The 18,479-nt window shown below is 41.4% G+C and overlaps 1 protein-coding gene and 1 long non-coding RNA gene across 4 annotated transcripts in view; one reads left to right on the top strand and one right to left on the bottom strand.

Annotated features, from left to right (window-relative positions):
- SLC35F4 (solute carrier family 35 member F4) overlaps nt 1-17,288 on the top strand; it is a 29,112-nt gene extending 11,824 nt beyond the window's left edge. The window contains exons 4-7 of the mRNA XM_027111364.1: nt 7,830-7,955; nt 9,839-10,031; nt 13,396-13,485; nt 15,825-17,288. Of these exons, the coding sequence (XP_026967165.1) occupies nt 7,830-7,955; nt 9,839-10,031; nt 13,396-13,485; nt 15,825-16,066 (651 nt within the window). The 3' untranslated portion in view covers nt 16,067-17,288. The remainder of the gene's footprint in view (nt 1-7,829; nt 7,956-9,838; nt 10,032-13,395; nt 13,486-15,824) is intronic.
- The window catches only part of LOC113622798 (uncharacterized), a 68,405-nt gene that overhangs the window by 9,782 nt on the left and 40,144 nt on the right, over nt 1-18,479 (bottom strand). The window lies entirely within an intron of this gene.

Genomic DNA, 18,479 nt, shown 5'->3' with positions numbered 1-18,479 from the left:
CGCAGTGGTTGAGAGTCCGCCTGCCAATGCAGGGGACACGGGTTCGTGCCCCGGTCCGGGAGGGTCCCACATGCCGCGGAGCAGCTGGGCCTGTGAGCCATGGCCGCTGAGCCTGCGCCTCTGGAGGCTGTGCTCCGAAACGGGAGAGGCCACAACAGTGAGAGGCCCACGTACCGCAAAAAAAAAAAATTGTGAATAGTTTCAACATGGCAACATCAGGGAGCCCACTGCATCTGCACAGGTCATATGCCCATGAAACTAGTTCTACCTCTATCTCTAACTCCTAGAATGATACAAGGGACAAAGTAGGGACTCTACGTATTTAAGGATATAGTGAATGAACTCATGCTTACAAGATCTTTCTCTTGTCTATCTACTACCACGTTGGATCACCCATGAGTATTTGGAGGGCCTTGTCAGAAGAGAGGGCAAGAAAGGAGATTTAGGGGCTTTTCTGCTCTTTCAGTGTCATGTGAATACCAAAAGGAAATAGATATGTTCACTATTAGGTTTACCAGTGAGGATATCAATTGTATTAGAGTGAATGAATGCATTTAACCATGGAACTTACTTATGCAAGGGGTCATATCAAAAGAAGCTTGATGTTTATTTGAGGACTGTTAGGGGGAAAAGCTCAGCTGTGTAACATTTAAATGGCAGATTTAGGAAATCTGCCTAGAAGCTACAAAGCATTTCTATCTTAAAATTTGCATCTGTGGTGGGTTTAATGGTGGCCCCCAATAAGGTGTCCACACTCTAATCCCCAGAACCTGTGAATGTGACCTTACTTGGAAAAATAGTCTTTGCAGACATAATTAACTTAAGGATTTTGCAAAGAGGAGATCATCCTGGTTGATCTGGATGGCTCCTAAACCCAATAACAAGTATCCTTATAAAAGACACACACAGGAAAGACACACAGGAGAGGAGAAGGCAATGTGACCACAGAGATAGAGATTGGAGTGATGCAGCCACAAGCCCAGGAAAGCCAGGGCAGCCGCCAGAACCTGGAAGAGGCAGGAATGTAATATTATTCTCTCCCAGAGTGGCTGTTGGGAGCGTGGCCCTGCCCAATTTTGAACTTCTGGCCTCCAGAACTATGAGAGAATAGATTTCTGCTGTTTTTAGTAACCAAGTTTGTGGTAATTTGTTACAGCAGCCTCAGGAAACTAATACAGCATCTGTAAGTAATAAGACCCGATAGAAAAATTGTTGAGTAGCCAATAAGTAGTTGTTAACAAGTAAATACGTAAATTAAGACATCATAATGACAAAATAGTAAGTATTAATGTCAGGCATGCTGGGAGAAGTCAGGTATTTTTCTTTTTAAATGACAGGAAGTGCTTTACTTCTCACTGTGAAACATTAGGAAGTGTTTAATGCCATGTTCTAGAAGAATGTCAAGGTGTAATTTTAATAATGCCCATAATCAGGCCATGGAATATAAGAAGCACTGAAACATATTCAGCATTTTGCCTTTTGACCACATCAGCAGTTCTTTTCCTTCTGAGACATATTGAGAACATGTATAATTAGGTCATTTGAGAAATTAGAGGAGGACAAATACAATACTGACAACATAAATGCAGCTCTTATTGCCTACACCCATAAATAGGACACAGCCTGTAGATGCCACCCCACTTGGACTACTCTTTTTTTTTTAATAGTTAAAGGGTTGCTTTCAGTCATCAAATCAAAATGTATATTTCTGACTCATTCTAAGTCTTCAGTAGCTCAGAAAAAGATAGTTTGGGGATTATGATTCTCATTTGCATGACCCCAAGAATTATCACCCTTAAGATAAAACATACGGCCTCCCCTACTTCTTTTTTTTTTTTTTTTTTTGCGGTACGCGGGCCTCTCACCGTTGCGGCCTCTCCCGTCGCCGAGCACAGGCTCCGGACGCGCAGGCCCAGCGGCCATGGCTCACGGGCCCAGCCGCTCCGCGGCATGTGGGATCTTCCCAGACCGGGGCACGAACCCGCGTCCCCTGCATCGGCAGGCGGACTCTCAACCACTGCGCCACCAGGGAAGCCCCCCTACTTCTATTTTTCACGTCAAAATGACACGATGAACCGAATAAAGGATGCTTTAAATTATAATATCAGTAAATACGGGTTTATCTGGAGCACCAGTTGGCCAGCATTAGCAATGCTCACATAAAAACTAATTATATGTTTTGAATAACTTGTTAATATTTAGTTTCCTTGGAATTTTGATTGAATCACAGATGGAACGGTAGTCTGCCATACATTTAGTTTTCTATTATGAAATTCTTTCAGCCAGTTTGCTGGTGAGTTTTGGTGTGTTAAAAAAACTCATAAGTAGTTGCTTACAGCTGATGTATGATAATCATGTGGAAATTAGTAAACTTCTTTAAAAGACCTTTCTTTTTAATTGCAAAAATGTTGCTAAGTGAGAATCCAGCTCTTGCGGCATTGAAGATGGGTGTTTTTCCCATCTCCAAGATCCTGGTTTAACTAGCATTCTTAAATTCATCAGAACAAGAATATCACTGAATATCAATGACATTGATATTGATCACAGAATATCAATAAAAAAAGGTTCTCCTCAAAAAAAAAAAAATGAGCCACTGCTTCAGGTTTTCTTCTCTATCACTGGCATCCATTTCACTCCAATGAAAAGTAAATGTCAGACTAGAAAATTAACACCCTTTCTTTCAGATCTTGTCCCCCCTTATTTTTATATTATTAATTGAAAATGTTCATTCATTTTCAAATTTCCTTGAACATGTGAAGAAAATTGGTGGGCGATGAATGGTTCAGCAGACCCCAACTTTTATAGCAGATTGAGAAAATGAATTTGTGTCCCCCTTCAGCTTGGTAGCCACCTATTTTCTAGGTATAATTGGGTCCTTATGTGTTTAGTTTCCCAAACTTTTGTAGACTTTCCTCCATCCGCCAAGAACTGACTGGGGTATGACAGTTAAATGGAATCTTTCATTGCTTAAACTGCTCTTCTCTGAATTCAAATTGGGCTCCAGGGCACTCTAAATCAATCAGGACCCTGGAGCTGAGCTGCTACTGATTTGTGCCAATATTACATATTTAGATAAGATTCAAGACAATCTTGTTTCCATCTTGCCTCTGATTGGCATTTCTGCAGTTAACTCTTCATTCCTGGGAAGTGCAGACTGCTCTGTCTAGAACCTTCATGCTTCCCTCTGGAGGCAGTAGAGGATGGGTAGTGGGGCTCTTCCCCTTTCATCCTCCTCTTGGCAGGAGAATGATTCACGAATACAGGGAGGGGAAAGCTGAGTTGGGAAGGCTCTCCGATTTTATGCCCTCAAGGAACCCATAACCCCTGTCAACAAGGTGCAGTCAATAGGTCTCCTCTACCTTCCACACGTACTCTGGAGTCTTTCCTTCCGGGATTTCTTTCCTTCTCTTCCATCCTGGTCTTCCTTTGGGATCGTTTTCAGATGGGTTTTTTTTCATATAAAAACAGATGTGTATGTGTGTGGCAGTGGGGTGGAGGATGGGAATCTTAGTTTGAGTCTCAGGCTTGACCTGCCCCGACCCAGGGACCCACCCACCTCCCCCTCACACACACACACACACACATACATAGAGTATCCAGACAGCTGTGGACTGCCCACCTCTTTCATTTCTCACACGTCAACTCTCGTCCAATTTCAGTGGCTCCGAGTAAAACAGATGGCTCTACTTTATGGAAGCTTAAACGTAACATGTGGACAAGTTTAAGGATTCTGTGTAGCCATGGTTCCCTGAAAATGGACTCTATCCAAATACACTCAGAGGGAAGAAGGATGATCACCAGTGCAGGTCTCATTGGCCAAACTATGAATGTGTATCCCACCTTCAGCTGTTAACCTTGAGTCTTGAACTTGAGTGCAGTCTGGCCAGCAGTATAGCTTTGAGGCCCCCCATTTCAGAGCCTGATGTAGGCTTGGGATTCAAGGTCCATTGAAAGCCGGGGAAGCTCCTACCTGCTCCACCCAGCTCCAGAAACAGGGTTAACCACACGGCAAATTAAGGAAAGATGTTTGGGTTACAGTTAGAAAGAGAAGCAGTTAAAGGTTCATCTCAATACCCTGAATCCTAAAAGAGCTGATATTGTCATGCGAATGATAGTTCTGGAAATCATTCGTCAGTGGGAAACACAGTGACTGTAATGAGGCTCATAAACCGTCCTGGAGATCCAGAGCAGGGCCGGACCCTTTTGGGTTTTGAGGCCCTGAGTCAAAAGAGGAAAACAATGAAGATAAAAGAAAACAAAAATCAGCCAAAAGCCAGCTATTTCTCTAGGTTTTATCTATACAAACTAATTCTTTGGGATGGGAAAGAAACCTTGCTTTCAGGCAGGGCCACAGGTAGTATACATTTCAGTGAGATCACCAGATGTTTACTGTTAAAGCCCTCTTTGGGCTCTAAGAACAGGTCCCCCTCATGGTCCCCCTCTGATTGGCCCTGAGAGTTGACGCAGAGACTCTGGGAGGGAAGTGAGCCCACAGAGGAAGGTAGTTGGCTCGGGTGGTGATGTCGCTCAAGGAGCACGCAAAGGTAATGGGCTAAATAAATCCTCTTCCTCAGGGTATTCACCCCAGGTGGGCACACCATGATGCGAGAGAACCCAGAGGTTTAGAAGGTTAGAAATGAGGCATCGGCCGCTTTACGATCACTATGGTTACCAACATTTTCACCCAGGTCAGATTCAAGTAACGCTTGTGGTGGGTTTCCATCTTATTTAGACACCTCTGGTTGGTTATGGGGCTGCAACTGGAGTAGGTTGTGAGGAGAGCCATGTTTTTCTGAAGCCAAGCAGGTGGCACCATGACGTGGCACCATCGGCAGAGGAGTCCCTCATGTGGACGCCAATGTGCTCAGAAGCATTGCTGTGTTTGTCAGCATGTGGATGTCACACGTGAGCCCTTCTGACACGGTACTTAAAGCGCTGGCTTCCTGCAGGTACATTTCCAGCATCCTGAGCACAAGAAGAATCATTTCGTACTTTTTTTGTTGAGAAGACAGACTAGTAATCCTTCCTTAACGATTGATTACTTCTGAAAACGCACATGGCTCAGACCTGTGCTTGGGTTACATATTCTCCAGAAATCTCAAGAATATTTACTCTGCAATGAACCAATAGTTCCAGGCAGAACCACTCTAAGATCATCCAAACAACCACTCCAAATGAGCCTGCCACCCAACGCTTCCCTGCATTTTCTAGATTAGCTGAGCTCCCTTCCCTTAGTTCCAACTGTGTAGATAAGAAACATACTGAAAAAAAAATTTTAAACATGGCCATAGAGAACTTGTTCTATCAGATAGCTGTGAAATTTAAATAGAAATGTGGAAAATAATTTCTCTTTTCCCTCCAGGTAACCTATATAACCTATAAATTATTAACCTAAAAATACCTGTTCATACCATAGAGAGGAATTTTTCTAACATTGGAAGTATTCAGATTTTCATGCTTTTGGAACTTAACTAACAGCACTGTCTGGCCCCCTGAAGTGAAAAATGCTTCTCTCCGTGACCGCAATTCAAAGAGACACTGGTATAATTGATATGACAATTTAAGTGGTCTGAGCTAATATTTTCACAAGCACTTAAATATAAAATGTAATGGAGACCTTTAAGACGCTCATCATGACTATAATTCTGAATTGCTATAAAATTATGTAATCTATGTCCACGTCCAATTCCTATCTTGAGAAATCTTATAATAGAAATAAATACAGTGCATACGTATTTTTACTAATGGCTGACTCAGAAAAGTGTTCCCAACCGGGTCATATCCTGGGGATAATGGTATTAAATGTTCAACACTTTCCAGACAGTGTTTTTGGTTTTTCCCTTTTTTTTTAATTTTTTGTATGGACTGTTTGTTTTCAGAATTCCCTAAGCCAAGAATTATATATTATACACAATTGCTTAAACCCAGATATTGTATATTATAGAATAATTTTAATAATTTTAAATATTAAACAGCACATCACGTTAAAGTTTCATTAGGATTAACACTGTGTTCTATTATCCCTGTCTTGAAGACACTACCTATTTTTTTGACTAAGAAAATACATCTGATGTTTGGTAAAAAGAAAACAAGTATTAATTCAAATTTATTATCCTACAAGTTCAGTATTTTGAGGGAAATCTATCTGTGAACATGAATGCTTTAACCTATGAACATTAATTAACACAAAAACAAGTCAGAAACTGCCAGTGTTTAATGTAACTTTTCATTTCTCTGACATCAGATTGCCCAAAGAAATGTTGCAAATCCCTGGCTGAACTATAAATCCCCAAATCAAAGAAAATGATAAGTCTCACAGAATTCCCAGGTCTAGGTAACCACTTCACCATGTTTATTTATGAGTCTATGACTTCCTGTTTGGAAAATTTCCTTGACACCTCACATTGTGTGCATTTGTATTAAATTCTATTCCCTATAGTTTGAGGCATAGTCTAACTGGAACACATGGCTAGAAGGTTTAGAGACTGTGATACTCAGTCAGCAAGAGCAATGACCCCCCCACACACCAAGCAGCCTCCTGGATAACGCTTTATGAAGACAGTTTTTCACTGCTGACAAGTCGGCTTCTGTTCTCAAGTACTCCTGCTGCTTTTCATAAAAGACGCTTTAGTATGGAGCTGGCTCTGAAACCAGCTGTGCCCTTGCTTTGGGTGGTCATTAACAAAAGAAATGCTTTAACAGCATCTAAATTATATGTGCCATCGTTATCATACTTTGCACTGGCCTTCAGCAAGTCTACAGTTGCATGTTGAAGATCTACATTTTGTTGTAATGAATAATTCACTAATAATATTTCAAAGGGTCAAAAAATATCCCACATGCGAGAAATCTATCTACAGGGGAACTGATTTGCTTGCGAATACTCAGAACTGAAGCTTAACAAAATTGATCACCAGGTATATTTAAATTTCCCACAAAGTTGCATCATGATTTTAAAGTCAGTGAGACTATTTCACAAGGAAATGACATAGTGTTTCCTATTCCAGGGTTGTCATTTTACTGTTTATTGTAGCTCTAAAATGTTTTCCAGTAGAACCAGTTCAAGGTAAATTAAAGAGATGCCAACCAGCATTTCACAAAGGAAGTGGACTCCTGTTTGGAATATACCAAGGATCGTATTAATTGACAGTCAACCATTATGATTTCAATCAAATTCTTAATATTTCACTTTATACAGCTAATGCTCTAGAATAATTGAATGAAATTATCTTTCTGTGGCTTAATTTGCATGTAAACAAAAGGAAGAACTAGCCTCCGTTTGATATTCCAAGTGACAGTGCAAACTCAGCTCGCTCCTTATAAATCACTCTGAAAGATTATTCTCTTTCCTTTTTTCACTTTGGCCTAAAAGTGTCCTCCTAGCTGCATTAATATTATGTCTCCATAATCAAGTTCTGGTTATGTGGAGATGTTCAGAAACATGCATTGATCCAAGGAGCTGATTAAAATGTATGCTGAATTGTCTGAGGAAAAAGAACACAGTACAGATGAAAACGCTAAGAAGTGACTTCCTATTAAATTTATTTCACCACTATGGGTATTAATCTCTAGGAAGTTGATCTAAAAATTAAACTACAATTACTAGCCCTTAATTAGAATGTGAGCAGCTTCTATATTTTCTGCCTGGATGTCTCATGAGCATATGGATTTCTTGCTAATACTGACCTTTCCTACATTTAAACAGTGATGTACAAGAGGTAATTGGGTTTGAGGAAGCATGTAGCAACTCCCACGAAGCCTTCAATTGCTTCTCTGGGGTATGGAGACATCAATTAAAAATTTTTTTCTCTTTGCATTCTACTTGATAGATAGTTGCCGCAATAATGGCAATCACTGGCATCGTCATGATGGCGTATGCAGATAATTTCCACGCTGATTCCATCATAGGAGTAGCATTTGCAGTGGGCTCGGCCTCGACATCTGCACTGTATAAGGTATTTTGTGCACTTCCTTATGTACTCAACTGTCATTCGTAGCTTAGACTTTTAAGTAATAAAAGAAGGAAGGACAAAGAAAATCTTGACTTGCAAAAAAAAAGATGGTTTAAATAATAACATGTACCAATTATTGAGTACTTGCTACAGGCTGGGTGCTTACTAGAAATTTTCACCTGTGTTAATGCACCTTTATGAGGCATAGGTACTTATCCCCACTTTCCAGATGAGGAAACTGAGACTTTGAAAGATTAAGTAACTTGTCCAAGATCATCCAGCCAGGAAGTGATAGAGCCAAGATTTAAACTCGGACTGGTCAACTCCAAAGCCCGTGGTCCGTGCCCCGAACCCTCCCAAATCATCCATCAGTTATAGCAGGAGCCGAGGAAGACTTCTCCCCTATGTTTCTTTAATTAACTACTGAGGTCATTATTTCAACTACCATGAGGTATTAAAAATACCTTGAGAGTTTACTGTTTGTTGCATATTAACCCCGTGCCGTGTTATGAGCTAAATGAAGAGCCTCTTTTCCTCTCTGATGGATACTCTGGGTTTGTACTCACAGTTCTTTCTCCCCTGGGGTGGCCTGTCATCAGTGAAAGCTCTATTCGGAGTCACTGTCCCTGACTTCAGAAGTGAGGATTAAGAGAGCAGATCTAAAAGGTTATTCACAGAAGCTCCACTTTTCAGAGCCAACTTTCTGGATGTAGCTAAAGAACTGTTCCACTTTCACCTCTCTTGGGGTTTCAATGAGAAAATCCTCTCTGAAAGGCAGAAAATGCCCTTTGCATCCCCCCTGGATGCCTGTTCCGATTATTCATCAACTCTGCTGCTCAGAGGACATTGTGTCTATTTCCATATCGACATTTCCTGGCCCACTGACTCTGTGACAAGCTTGACAGGTGTTCACTCAATCACCATTGGTGTCTAACTTGCCCCCAACTGAGTCTCCACGGAGATGTGTGATGGGACCAAATACCACGAGCACGTGCTCAAGTTCTCTTAAGTCTCTCAAGAGAAGAAAATGATACGTTTAGTTGAAATTAAAAGCAATACCCGGACTTGCTATATGCCTGGGATGGCTCTTTTATAGAGAGAATTCTCCTGACCATGTTACAGATGTATTCATTCTGGGAGTGGTAATATTTTGCTGACATGCACAAAATCGTATGTGCACCATAGAAAAGAGATACTCTGTGCTACATTGTTTAAGGATTAATAAAGGAAGCAGAGGGGTTAAAAAGCCAAGAAATATGGACTAGAGAACTGGCTCCTCCCCAGCCTGATGTGTGATTTAGGTTAGCTATACATGTCTCCTTGCCATCTTTTTCTACACACAGATTTATAATCCAGAAAACAAAGACCATCTTTTTTTAAATCTGGAGAATACGGTACTTGTGAAAATAGTTTCGGCTCAGAGAGAAAAGTGCTTATAAATCCATGGCATTGTTACTATTTCTCTCAGTAATATAATGATAGGGTCTCTCTGTCCAATTTCGTTTTCAGTACCTGTCAAAATAAGGGTAAAATGAATCCCATGCTTGAAGAGAAGAACTGACGGCACCTCAATCCTAGATGTTTCTGGGCTTGTCTGCACTCTTATTTATCATCCACGCCATAGCCATAACTGATGGTGGTGTTTTTCCCAGTGTTTCCCTGTGGCACAGAAAGTGGAATTCATTTTATGGCATTTGCTGTTTCATATGAAGGCTAGAGGGCATTTGAATTCCTTATCTCAGCAGCACATTTAGTGCCATGGAGACGGTGGGATAAGAAGACATAGAGCCTAAACCCTGGGCCAGTTAGTTCATGATGTAGAAATTGCCTTTCTGATACAGCAATGTCCCTGACTGTGTGGCTAATGAGTTCCTTTCTCGTTCTAGGTTTTGTTTAAGATGTTTCTCGGAAGTGCCAACTTTGGTGAAGCAGCACACTTTGTCTCCACTTTGGGTTTCTTCAACTTAATCTTCATCTCCTTCACCCCGGTCATCCTGTATCTCACCAAGGTGGAGCACTGGTCCTCGTTTGCAGCTCTGCCGTGGGGCTGTCTCTGCGGGATGGCAGGGCTCTGGCTGGGTAAGTGGCCCTGGGTTTTGCCTTCCATTTCCTATGTCACTTGACCTCTCCTTGGAGAGTTAAATTGTCATAGTAAGATTATTCCTTTGGGTACCACTGTCCTCTATTTCCCAAACTTACCTAACGTTGGTTAATGGTTGCAAAGTTCTTTGCAGATTATTGCTTGATTAGATCAGAGCTATCCAGCTAGTATGCCTCCCATGGGTTAAGTGCTGAGCTGATCACCACGGATCCTCAAGTAGCCTCGTCCATGCTTCATGATGTACTGTATGATGTTATTGTGTTCCATGTGTGGCACAGTGTGTCAGGTGGGGGGGGGAGAGTGGATGGGGGATTCAAGGGACTCAAAGTGGATCAAAATGGCAGGAGCACCAAGTGCAGAAGGAACTGGGGAGGAAGGAAGGAGATGTCATTCGGGAGGGCAGCAGGTCACGGAGGGCCTGGAACGCCACGTTGAGGGGATTGGCTTTCAAATCCACTTAATGATCTTTAAGCAGGGAGGTGACAGGCTTACATCTGCATTCTAAACAGTCTACTCTGGTCGTGTCTGGAGAATGAGTTTGAGATGGGAAACCCTCACCGAGAAAGAGAAGATGACAGAACAGGACGAGGTGGCCCTGCTAAGTAGGCTGTACCTAGCAGATGACGAAGAAATAGCCACCTGGAGTGTTTCTCATGTTCTGTCTCCCAACTCCCCATGACTCTGAGGCTGTCTGCTTCACCTGAGCAGCTGGGGGCTCCCACTTTCCAGCTGCGCTTTCATTTAATGTGAGAGGAACCTCAATATAACAAGCCCACTCTTTCCTCACCAAGCAGTTGAACAACAACAAACACCCAATGACTCAGTGTCTCTGCTCAGAATCAAACCCCTTTCGTTCTGCTCCTCTCCCCCCGTTCCACCCGGTAACAGCACCCTCTGCCTACTCCATGTTCACCTGCCATACTGGACCTGCAGGACATCTGCCGCCCCTCAGTTGACCTTATTTATCAAGGTGACATAGTCTGAAACAGCACTGCAAGTCTTAGGAGGGAAAAAGAATGCCCTTGTTTTCGTTCCCGCAAAGACATTGGGTCATCTTCTTCTACTCTGGCCCAGGCCCCTAAGGGGAGCTCTTCAACTAGACAGGAAACACTCACGAGAAAGATCAAACATTAACTGTTGATCCTTTAAATTCTACTTTTGAAGACCAAAAATGTGTAGTTATGACCGCTCATAACCTGTGCTAAATTGAGTAGTAGAAATCAATAGCAGTCTTTCCATAAGACCAAAACACCCTAATTAAAAGTGCCTAGATCTCTTCCTGGCCAAAAACAATCTAATTGGGAATAACCATAGCCCAAATTTCACTACCTCTTGGCCCCAGCTGTGACCCGTGATCTCCAGCTTGCTGCAAAGTAGCCCTCCACCCACGTTGATCCCTTGGCACCTCTAATACGTGCTCCTAAGCAAGCCTGCTCAGGCTGGGCATCACCCATGCTAGCCGGACCCTGCAGTTCTCCACCAAGCAGCATGATCTCCACACTGCACTGGGTGTAGTGCCACCCAGCTTAGAGCTGCCCCACAGGCTCATCCCCGTGCCTGGAGCCCTCTCTGTGCCAGGGTTGCCCTGGCAAATGAGGAGACAGCCTCTCTCCTGACTGTGTTACACACCCCAGGGTTTTACAATCTTCAGTGCTTCTGCTCTTGAGTTTTTATTGCCACCTTCTCTTCTCCATAGGAATCAGATATGATCTAGTGAGAGCAGGGCTGGAGGCAGATCTGAGAGGCAAAGAGCAGGCTGAACTCTGACCCCACCCCCCATCACCTGTAACTATGGCTTCAATCTGCTTAGGTTCACCTGGCCTCATTCCTGCTCTGGCTTGGCCATAGCCCACGTGCAGATTGACATCATCCATTCACCTGGCATGTCTGAGGCCCACTTAAACTCAGGCAGGGCCCCGTGCTATAGACAACATATTGAATTATGTATTCTTGTCCTGAGACTGTCAAAAGAGCTTGTAAGTGTTCCACCTAAAGCACTAAGGAAAAGCAGACACCCATTGCAGTGAAGCCACTCGGTTCTTGTTGAGTGAGAAAAGCTCAGTTCTCAACCAAATACCAATACTTCCTATCAATCTGCTAAAATATCCAGTTCAGCCACTAAAATGACAGTTGGGAAGTTTAGCAAAGTCTGTGCTGTGTTTAATAAATTCCTGATTTGTTAGAACAGGTCATATTTGACTCCCCAAACTTGAGGAGAGAGTTGAGATGCTGGAATATTCATTGCCATTGCAGCTCTGCCAAAAAGGAGTAGTTATCAACTTAGGAAGGTCCTCTGCCTTGATTGCCACTACTATTGTATGAAAATTATGAACAAGCCCAAGTTTTGTGAAAGTCCAACCCACCGTCTCTAACTAACAAGCAGGAGTGACTCCAGATGACTAAGTTAGTGAGTTTAATTAAAGTAAGAATTATAGATAACAGTAGAAGAATAAACACTGTCCTAACTGGAATGGTTCTAGACCCATCTTTGGTTCTACAGAGAACAGGCAACAGGGTTTTGGGTCATTTCCATAGAGATCCTTTCTGAATTGAGGACTTTTTGTAGTCATGAAGACTCATTTCTCTAACCCCTAAAACACATTAGCTTGAAATCTATTAAAATAATGCTATGTAATTTATCATTTTCTTTTCGAAAACAAGTATTTTTGATCATTTTTGTGTAGATAATTATTTTAACTAACTTTATATTTACCTAAAAATGTCAGAAGATATGTATTAAATGGTATCAAGTTATACCTACAGTTGGTTCTGTGGACCTGCCCTGGGGTTATCTGTGTACAAATCAGGATGTGGAGAAGGTGCCTGGGGTTTGGTGAATTACACTGCACACAACTTTGTTTGCTCATGTAATGCTCACCCCAAAAGAGAGGGAATAATGCAGTATAGGCCATCCTTGGACAGATCTTCTGTTAGGCAGTAACACCAGGGCCTTTTAGTTATTCAGGAATATAGTTATTCAGGATATAGTAAAGTAACAAGGGAGAAAGCCCCAATCAGTCACCAGCTTTCCACCTCTGGCTCAACTTTATAGTGCTAATGAGCAGGGTACTGAACTGATTATCTCACTTCTTTGCATGGCTCCCTACCCGCTTTGCCAACCAAGAGATCAGGCAGCCAGGATAGCAGAGGAGGAAAAAGGAATATGACTATTTCAGGTACAATACGTATGAATCCATCTCCAGAATTAGAGGATTAATTGACGAATGGTACAGATAATTTAGAAGGCATGTATAGCATAGACATGGATTCTTTTATGTTAAGAAGGAAAGAGCCCAGCATAGCAATTCCCCTTTATCCTGTATATCCTCCTTTATTTTACAGCCTTCAACATCCTGGTGAATGTTGGTGTGGTGCTGACATACCCAATCCTCATCTCCATCGGAACAGTGCTCAGCGTTCCTGGAAATGCAGGTACTGTACGATTTGACGTGTGCACAGGAAGTCTCCTGCTTGTGTTTGTTTTATACCCTGAATTGTTTCTTCGAGCAATTGTGAGTTATGTCACTTGCCTGGGAAGATGTTTTTAAATATCATGAAGGTGGCAGACAACAGAATAACTATGCATCACATTTAAAATTTCCAGCTACAAACACTGTTTTAACTTGGTTGTGCTTTTAGAATTAAATACCAAATGTATCATTTGGGTTTCATGTAATCTCCCTGACAACATAATTTTGTGGTATTTTTAGAGGAAGTCCTATGGAAACAAAAGGCATCCCAGCATAGGGCTCCCAAACATCACTAATGAAAGTGTAGGAAACATACAAGGTGTTGGCACCCCATCAGACTATCCATGGGGAGCTGTGAAAGACTCTCCTGGGGGCACAGCAGACGGCCCTCTGGAACAGACATAAGAAAAAAGCAATTTGACTCACTTCAGGGACAAGAGGAGAAGCTACTTTTCCAGGAAAATCTTTCTAGGTAAACTGTCCGTGGGACAAATAATGAAAGTGGGTTATCTGGATGACTGTATAGTCCTTCTAATTTTAAAATTCTATTTTTCCAAGTCTTAGGTAGCCATCTTTCTTTACCCCCAGTACAATCAGCAAATATTTATTGAGCACTTACTATGTGATCATGACTATAGAAGAGACTGGGAAAAAAAGATATTATTGTTCCCATAAGAAACTTACACTGAATATGGAAAACAAGACCGACATATATGAAATAACTTAGAACTCTACAAAGTAATTTATCATCAAATGCCAAATTGTGTAAAAGACTCCAAGGACTATAAGATATTTAGAGGAAAGTCATATCAGGGAGGAGTGGAGTTGTCAAGGAATTCCATTCATTCATCCATGAATTCATTCATTCAATAAATAATTTCTGAGCACTTAGTATATGCTAACAACTGTGCTAACACCTGGTGATAGATCCTGAATAAGACACAGCCTCTACCCTCAGGACCATGTAGTGTAGAAAGGAGATGAAAGGAACTGAGTAATTACAATGTAGAGAGAGAATGGCTTTGATAGAGGTATGTACTGAATGCTCTGAGCACACACAGGAGAGGCATCCAAGGAGCCTTCCTGCAAGAAGAGTAAAGGGAGGGATCTAACAGAGGGTTTAGCTGGATGAAGTGCATATGAAGAGGGAAGAGCATTCCATGCAAAGAGAACAGCATATATATGATTCCACTGCTAGTTACATTCCTGCAAAACTGAAAACAGGGACTCAAAAATATCCTTGTATGTGAATGTTCATACTATTTACAACAGCCAAAGGTGGAAACACCTAAATGGCCATCCAGAGATGAATTGATAAACAAGTTGTGATACAATGGGATATTACTCAGCCATAAAAAGGAATGAAGCAATAACGCATGCTACAGTATGGTTGAACCTCGAAAACATTATGCTAAGCGAAAGAAGCCAGATACAAAAGGTCACATACTGTATGCTTCCATTTATAGGAAATATCTAGAATAGGTAAATCCACAGATACACAGCAGGCTGACGGTTGCCAAGTGAGAGTAGTGGGCTGGGGAGTAACTGCTTAATGGGTACGGGGTTTTATTTTGCAATAATGAAAATGTTTTGGAAACAGATGGAGGCAGTTGTACATTAAGCTGTACAAAACGAATGTACAAAATGCTACTAAACTCACTTTAAGCCGGTTAATTTTATTTTATATGAAATTTACCTCAATTAAAATTTTTCAAAAGACTAGCATGTGCAAAGACCTAGACATTAATAAGCCTAGCTCGTTTAAAAAATCTTCAGTGGTCCAGTGAAACTGGAGAAGCATGAAGGGATGCAGAGGAAAAGTATTAAGAAATAAAACTGCATGTACACACTGCTATATTTAAAATAGATAACCAACAAGGACCTACTGTATAGCACAGGGAACTCTGCTCAATATTCTGTAATAACCTAAATGGGAAAAGAATGTGAAAAAGAATAGATACATGCATATGTATAACTGAATCACTTTGCTGTACACCTGAAACTAACACAACATTATTAATCAACAATACTCCAATATAAAATTAAAAAAAATTTTTTTTAACTGCAGAGGTTATTCAATCAGATGGCATTTGCCTGGAAGGGTAAGTATTATTTAGAGAGAGGGAATGGAAAGCAAATGGAGAGAGCGGTATTGATAATGACATGGAAAAAGAGAAGATGAGCTTGAGAGAACAAGAGAGACTTTTGGAAATCTCTTAGAAGTAGCACTGATGGGGTCATTTGTTTTCAGAGAAGCTTAGAAACAGTGATGGACTGACTGACTTGCTATTCCTTCCCTAGCTGTGGATCTCCTGAAGCAGGAGGTGATATTCAATGTTGTCCGCCTGGCTGCTACCATCATCATCTGCATTGGGTTTCTGCTGATGCTATTGCCGGAGGAGTGGGATGAAATTACCCTGAGATTCATCAACAGCCTGAAGGAAAAGAAGAGTGAGGAGCATGTGGATGATATCACTGATCCCAGTGTCCACCTGAGAAGCAGAAACAGGGCCATTGGGACTGTGTCCATACCACTGGCTTAGAGAGGAACACATTTTGAACGCACGTGTATGTATATTCTGTGAATATAATAAAATTTTCTCACCACCTGTACACTCAAACGACAGTATTAACTCTGAATTTGCATAAGTCATATGTGAAATAATGCTAACAATAAAAGTTTACATTTATATGCTTATCAAGGAACTGGTGTAAATAATCATAATAAATTTTTTTATTAAAACATATTCATACTTGTTCTATTTCTTCTGGGTTTTTTTTTGGGAGGGGGAGATTTTCCCCTAATTCACAAAATTTTCTCAAAATATGAGGTTCTATTAAATTATGGGCTTGTCATTACCTTTTTCTCACCTGGAACTGAGACCTTTTCATTCAATCAGAAAAAATTGCATAAGAGGAGAAAGTACATGAAAAGGATACACACTTTACATATATTTAAGTCCAATAAGAGCCTTCAATTTGAAAGCTGGAAAGTAATTAAGTATCAACAGAGTATCTTCCATATGCAAGACCTACACTAGGAACAATGAAGATGTGAAGATGTAAGACTCCATCTGTACTTTCAACATGCTTACAGGAGTACAGAGCATAAAAGAGGTTAGAAATATCTCTAATATGAGGTAGACATTTGGAAATGGTATAATGGTTATGGAGAGGACATCTATTTCACCAGTTTTAGAGCTGTTTACATTTGCTGTCACTTCAAGTCCCATTCACTCTTCAACCCACCTTCTGGGCACCACCTTCTGCCCACATCATTCCTCTGGTGAAGTGCATTCACCAAAGTCACCGATGACCTTTTTCTTGCAAAACCATATTGACACTATTCAACTCTTACTTTATTGTCCTCTCTGTAGCATTTGCATGATGACCATTCCTTTTTCCTGCAATGTTCTTTTCACCTAGATCCCATTATGGTCTCCTGGTTCTCTTTCTGCCTTACTGGCTGCTCCTCTGGACTCCTCTTCCTAGGCTGGTCTCATTGCTGTCCGTGTTCAGTCCTTGTCCTTCTTAGCATCTCACTCCACACTCTCTTCCTCAGAGATCTCATCTGCTTCCACGGCTTTCAATGTCATCCATGTGGTGATGGCTTCATAATATTTATCTCCAGCCCAGATTTGTCCCCCAAGCTTCAGATCTGACTATCCAAATTCCTTCTGCAGCCTCACTTGGATGCCCCATTGTTCACTTCACGTTCAAGAACATAGTTAAATCTATCATCTCTCCTCCTCAGACCTGCTCCATCCTCTCCCTTGTTGCCTGTCTAGGTTAATGGTACCATCATTCACAGGCTGCCCAAGCCAGAGATCAAACTTAACTTCTGCCTTCCTCACCCTCCACATCTAAACCATAAATCTTATTGATTACTTTCCTTAATATTTCTTGAATCCATGCACTTCTCTACTATGCTACCTATTCTATGACCCTATCATTTCCTGATGAATGAAATACTCACTTTACTGGTCTAACTCCCAGTATTGCCTCTCTCTAATCCCTTTTGTACCCTGCAGAATGACTTTTCTAATATATAAATTTGATCATTCTACTTCCCTATATAGAACACTTCAGTGACATCTCATTGTCCTCAGAGTAAGTTCCAAACACTTTTGCAGGTCATTCAAAGTTCATCACTGATTGGCTCCTGCCTACCTCTAGAGAAGCACCATACAGTAGAACTTTCTGTGATGATGGAAATATTCTATATCTGCACTGTCCAACATAGTAGCCACAACTGGCTATTTAAATATGGCTAATGCAATCGAGGGACTGCATTTCTAATTTTATTTACTTTTAATTACTTTTAAGTTAATATTAGTTAGCCGCATGTGGCTCTTGGCTACCATACTGGACAGCACACCTTCTACCACACCACCCCCTGCAGCCCCCTGGAATCTCTGTGCTTTAGTGACACCATCCTTCTTATAGTTCTTCAATCAGGACATGCTCTCTTTCTTGTACTTCCTTTTCCTCTCTCATCACCTGAATAACTCTTACCTAGACTTCATGACATGATTTATTCCTATTTTCGTGGAAGGTTTTTTCTCATCCCCCAAGCTAAACAATGTGACTTCCTTAGACACCTCTGCTTACTCCATTATAGCACTGGTCGCCCTCTGTGGCCACTGTCAGTCTACTCATCTGAGTTCCCAGTAGACCATGGGTTCCTTGAGAGCAGGGATTGTGTGGCATTCATCATCGTGTTTCTAGCATAGTGCCTGGCGCTTACAGACACTCAGGAAAGGAGTGAATGGGTTGCTTTACACTGGAGATATGCCCCCCTGCCCCCGAGCTGTATTAGATCAGTCTTAGTTAAGGACAGACATTCTCATAGAGGACGTTGGTTAAAGGAAGGGCCAAAAGGGATTAAATGTACCACAGCCTTTGTTACTGAACTGATAAAAGGCACTTCTTTCCTAAGAGGCTGGTTATCTTAGG

The sequence above is a fragment of the Aethalodelphis obliquidens genome, unplaced genomic scaffold (genome assembly GCF_003676395.1).
Source record: "Aethalodelphis obliquidens isolate GAN/ISIS:26980383/991018 unplaced genomic scaffold, ASM367639v1 scaffold10, whole genome shotgun sequence".
Lineage (NCBI taxonomy): Eukaryota > Metazoa > Chordata > Mammalia > Artiodactyla > Delphinidae > Aethalodelphis > Aethalodelphis obliquidens.
The sequence above is the reverse complement of the archived record's forward strand: the minus strand, read 5'-3'. Positions and strand labels throughout refer to the sequence as shown.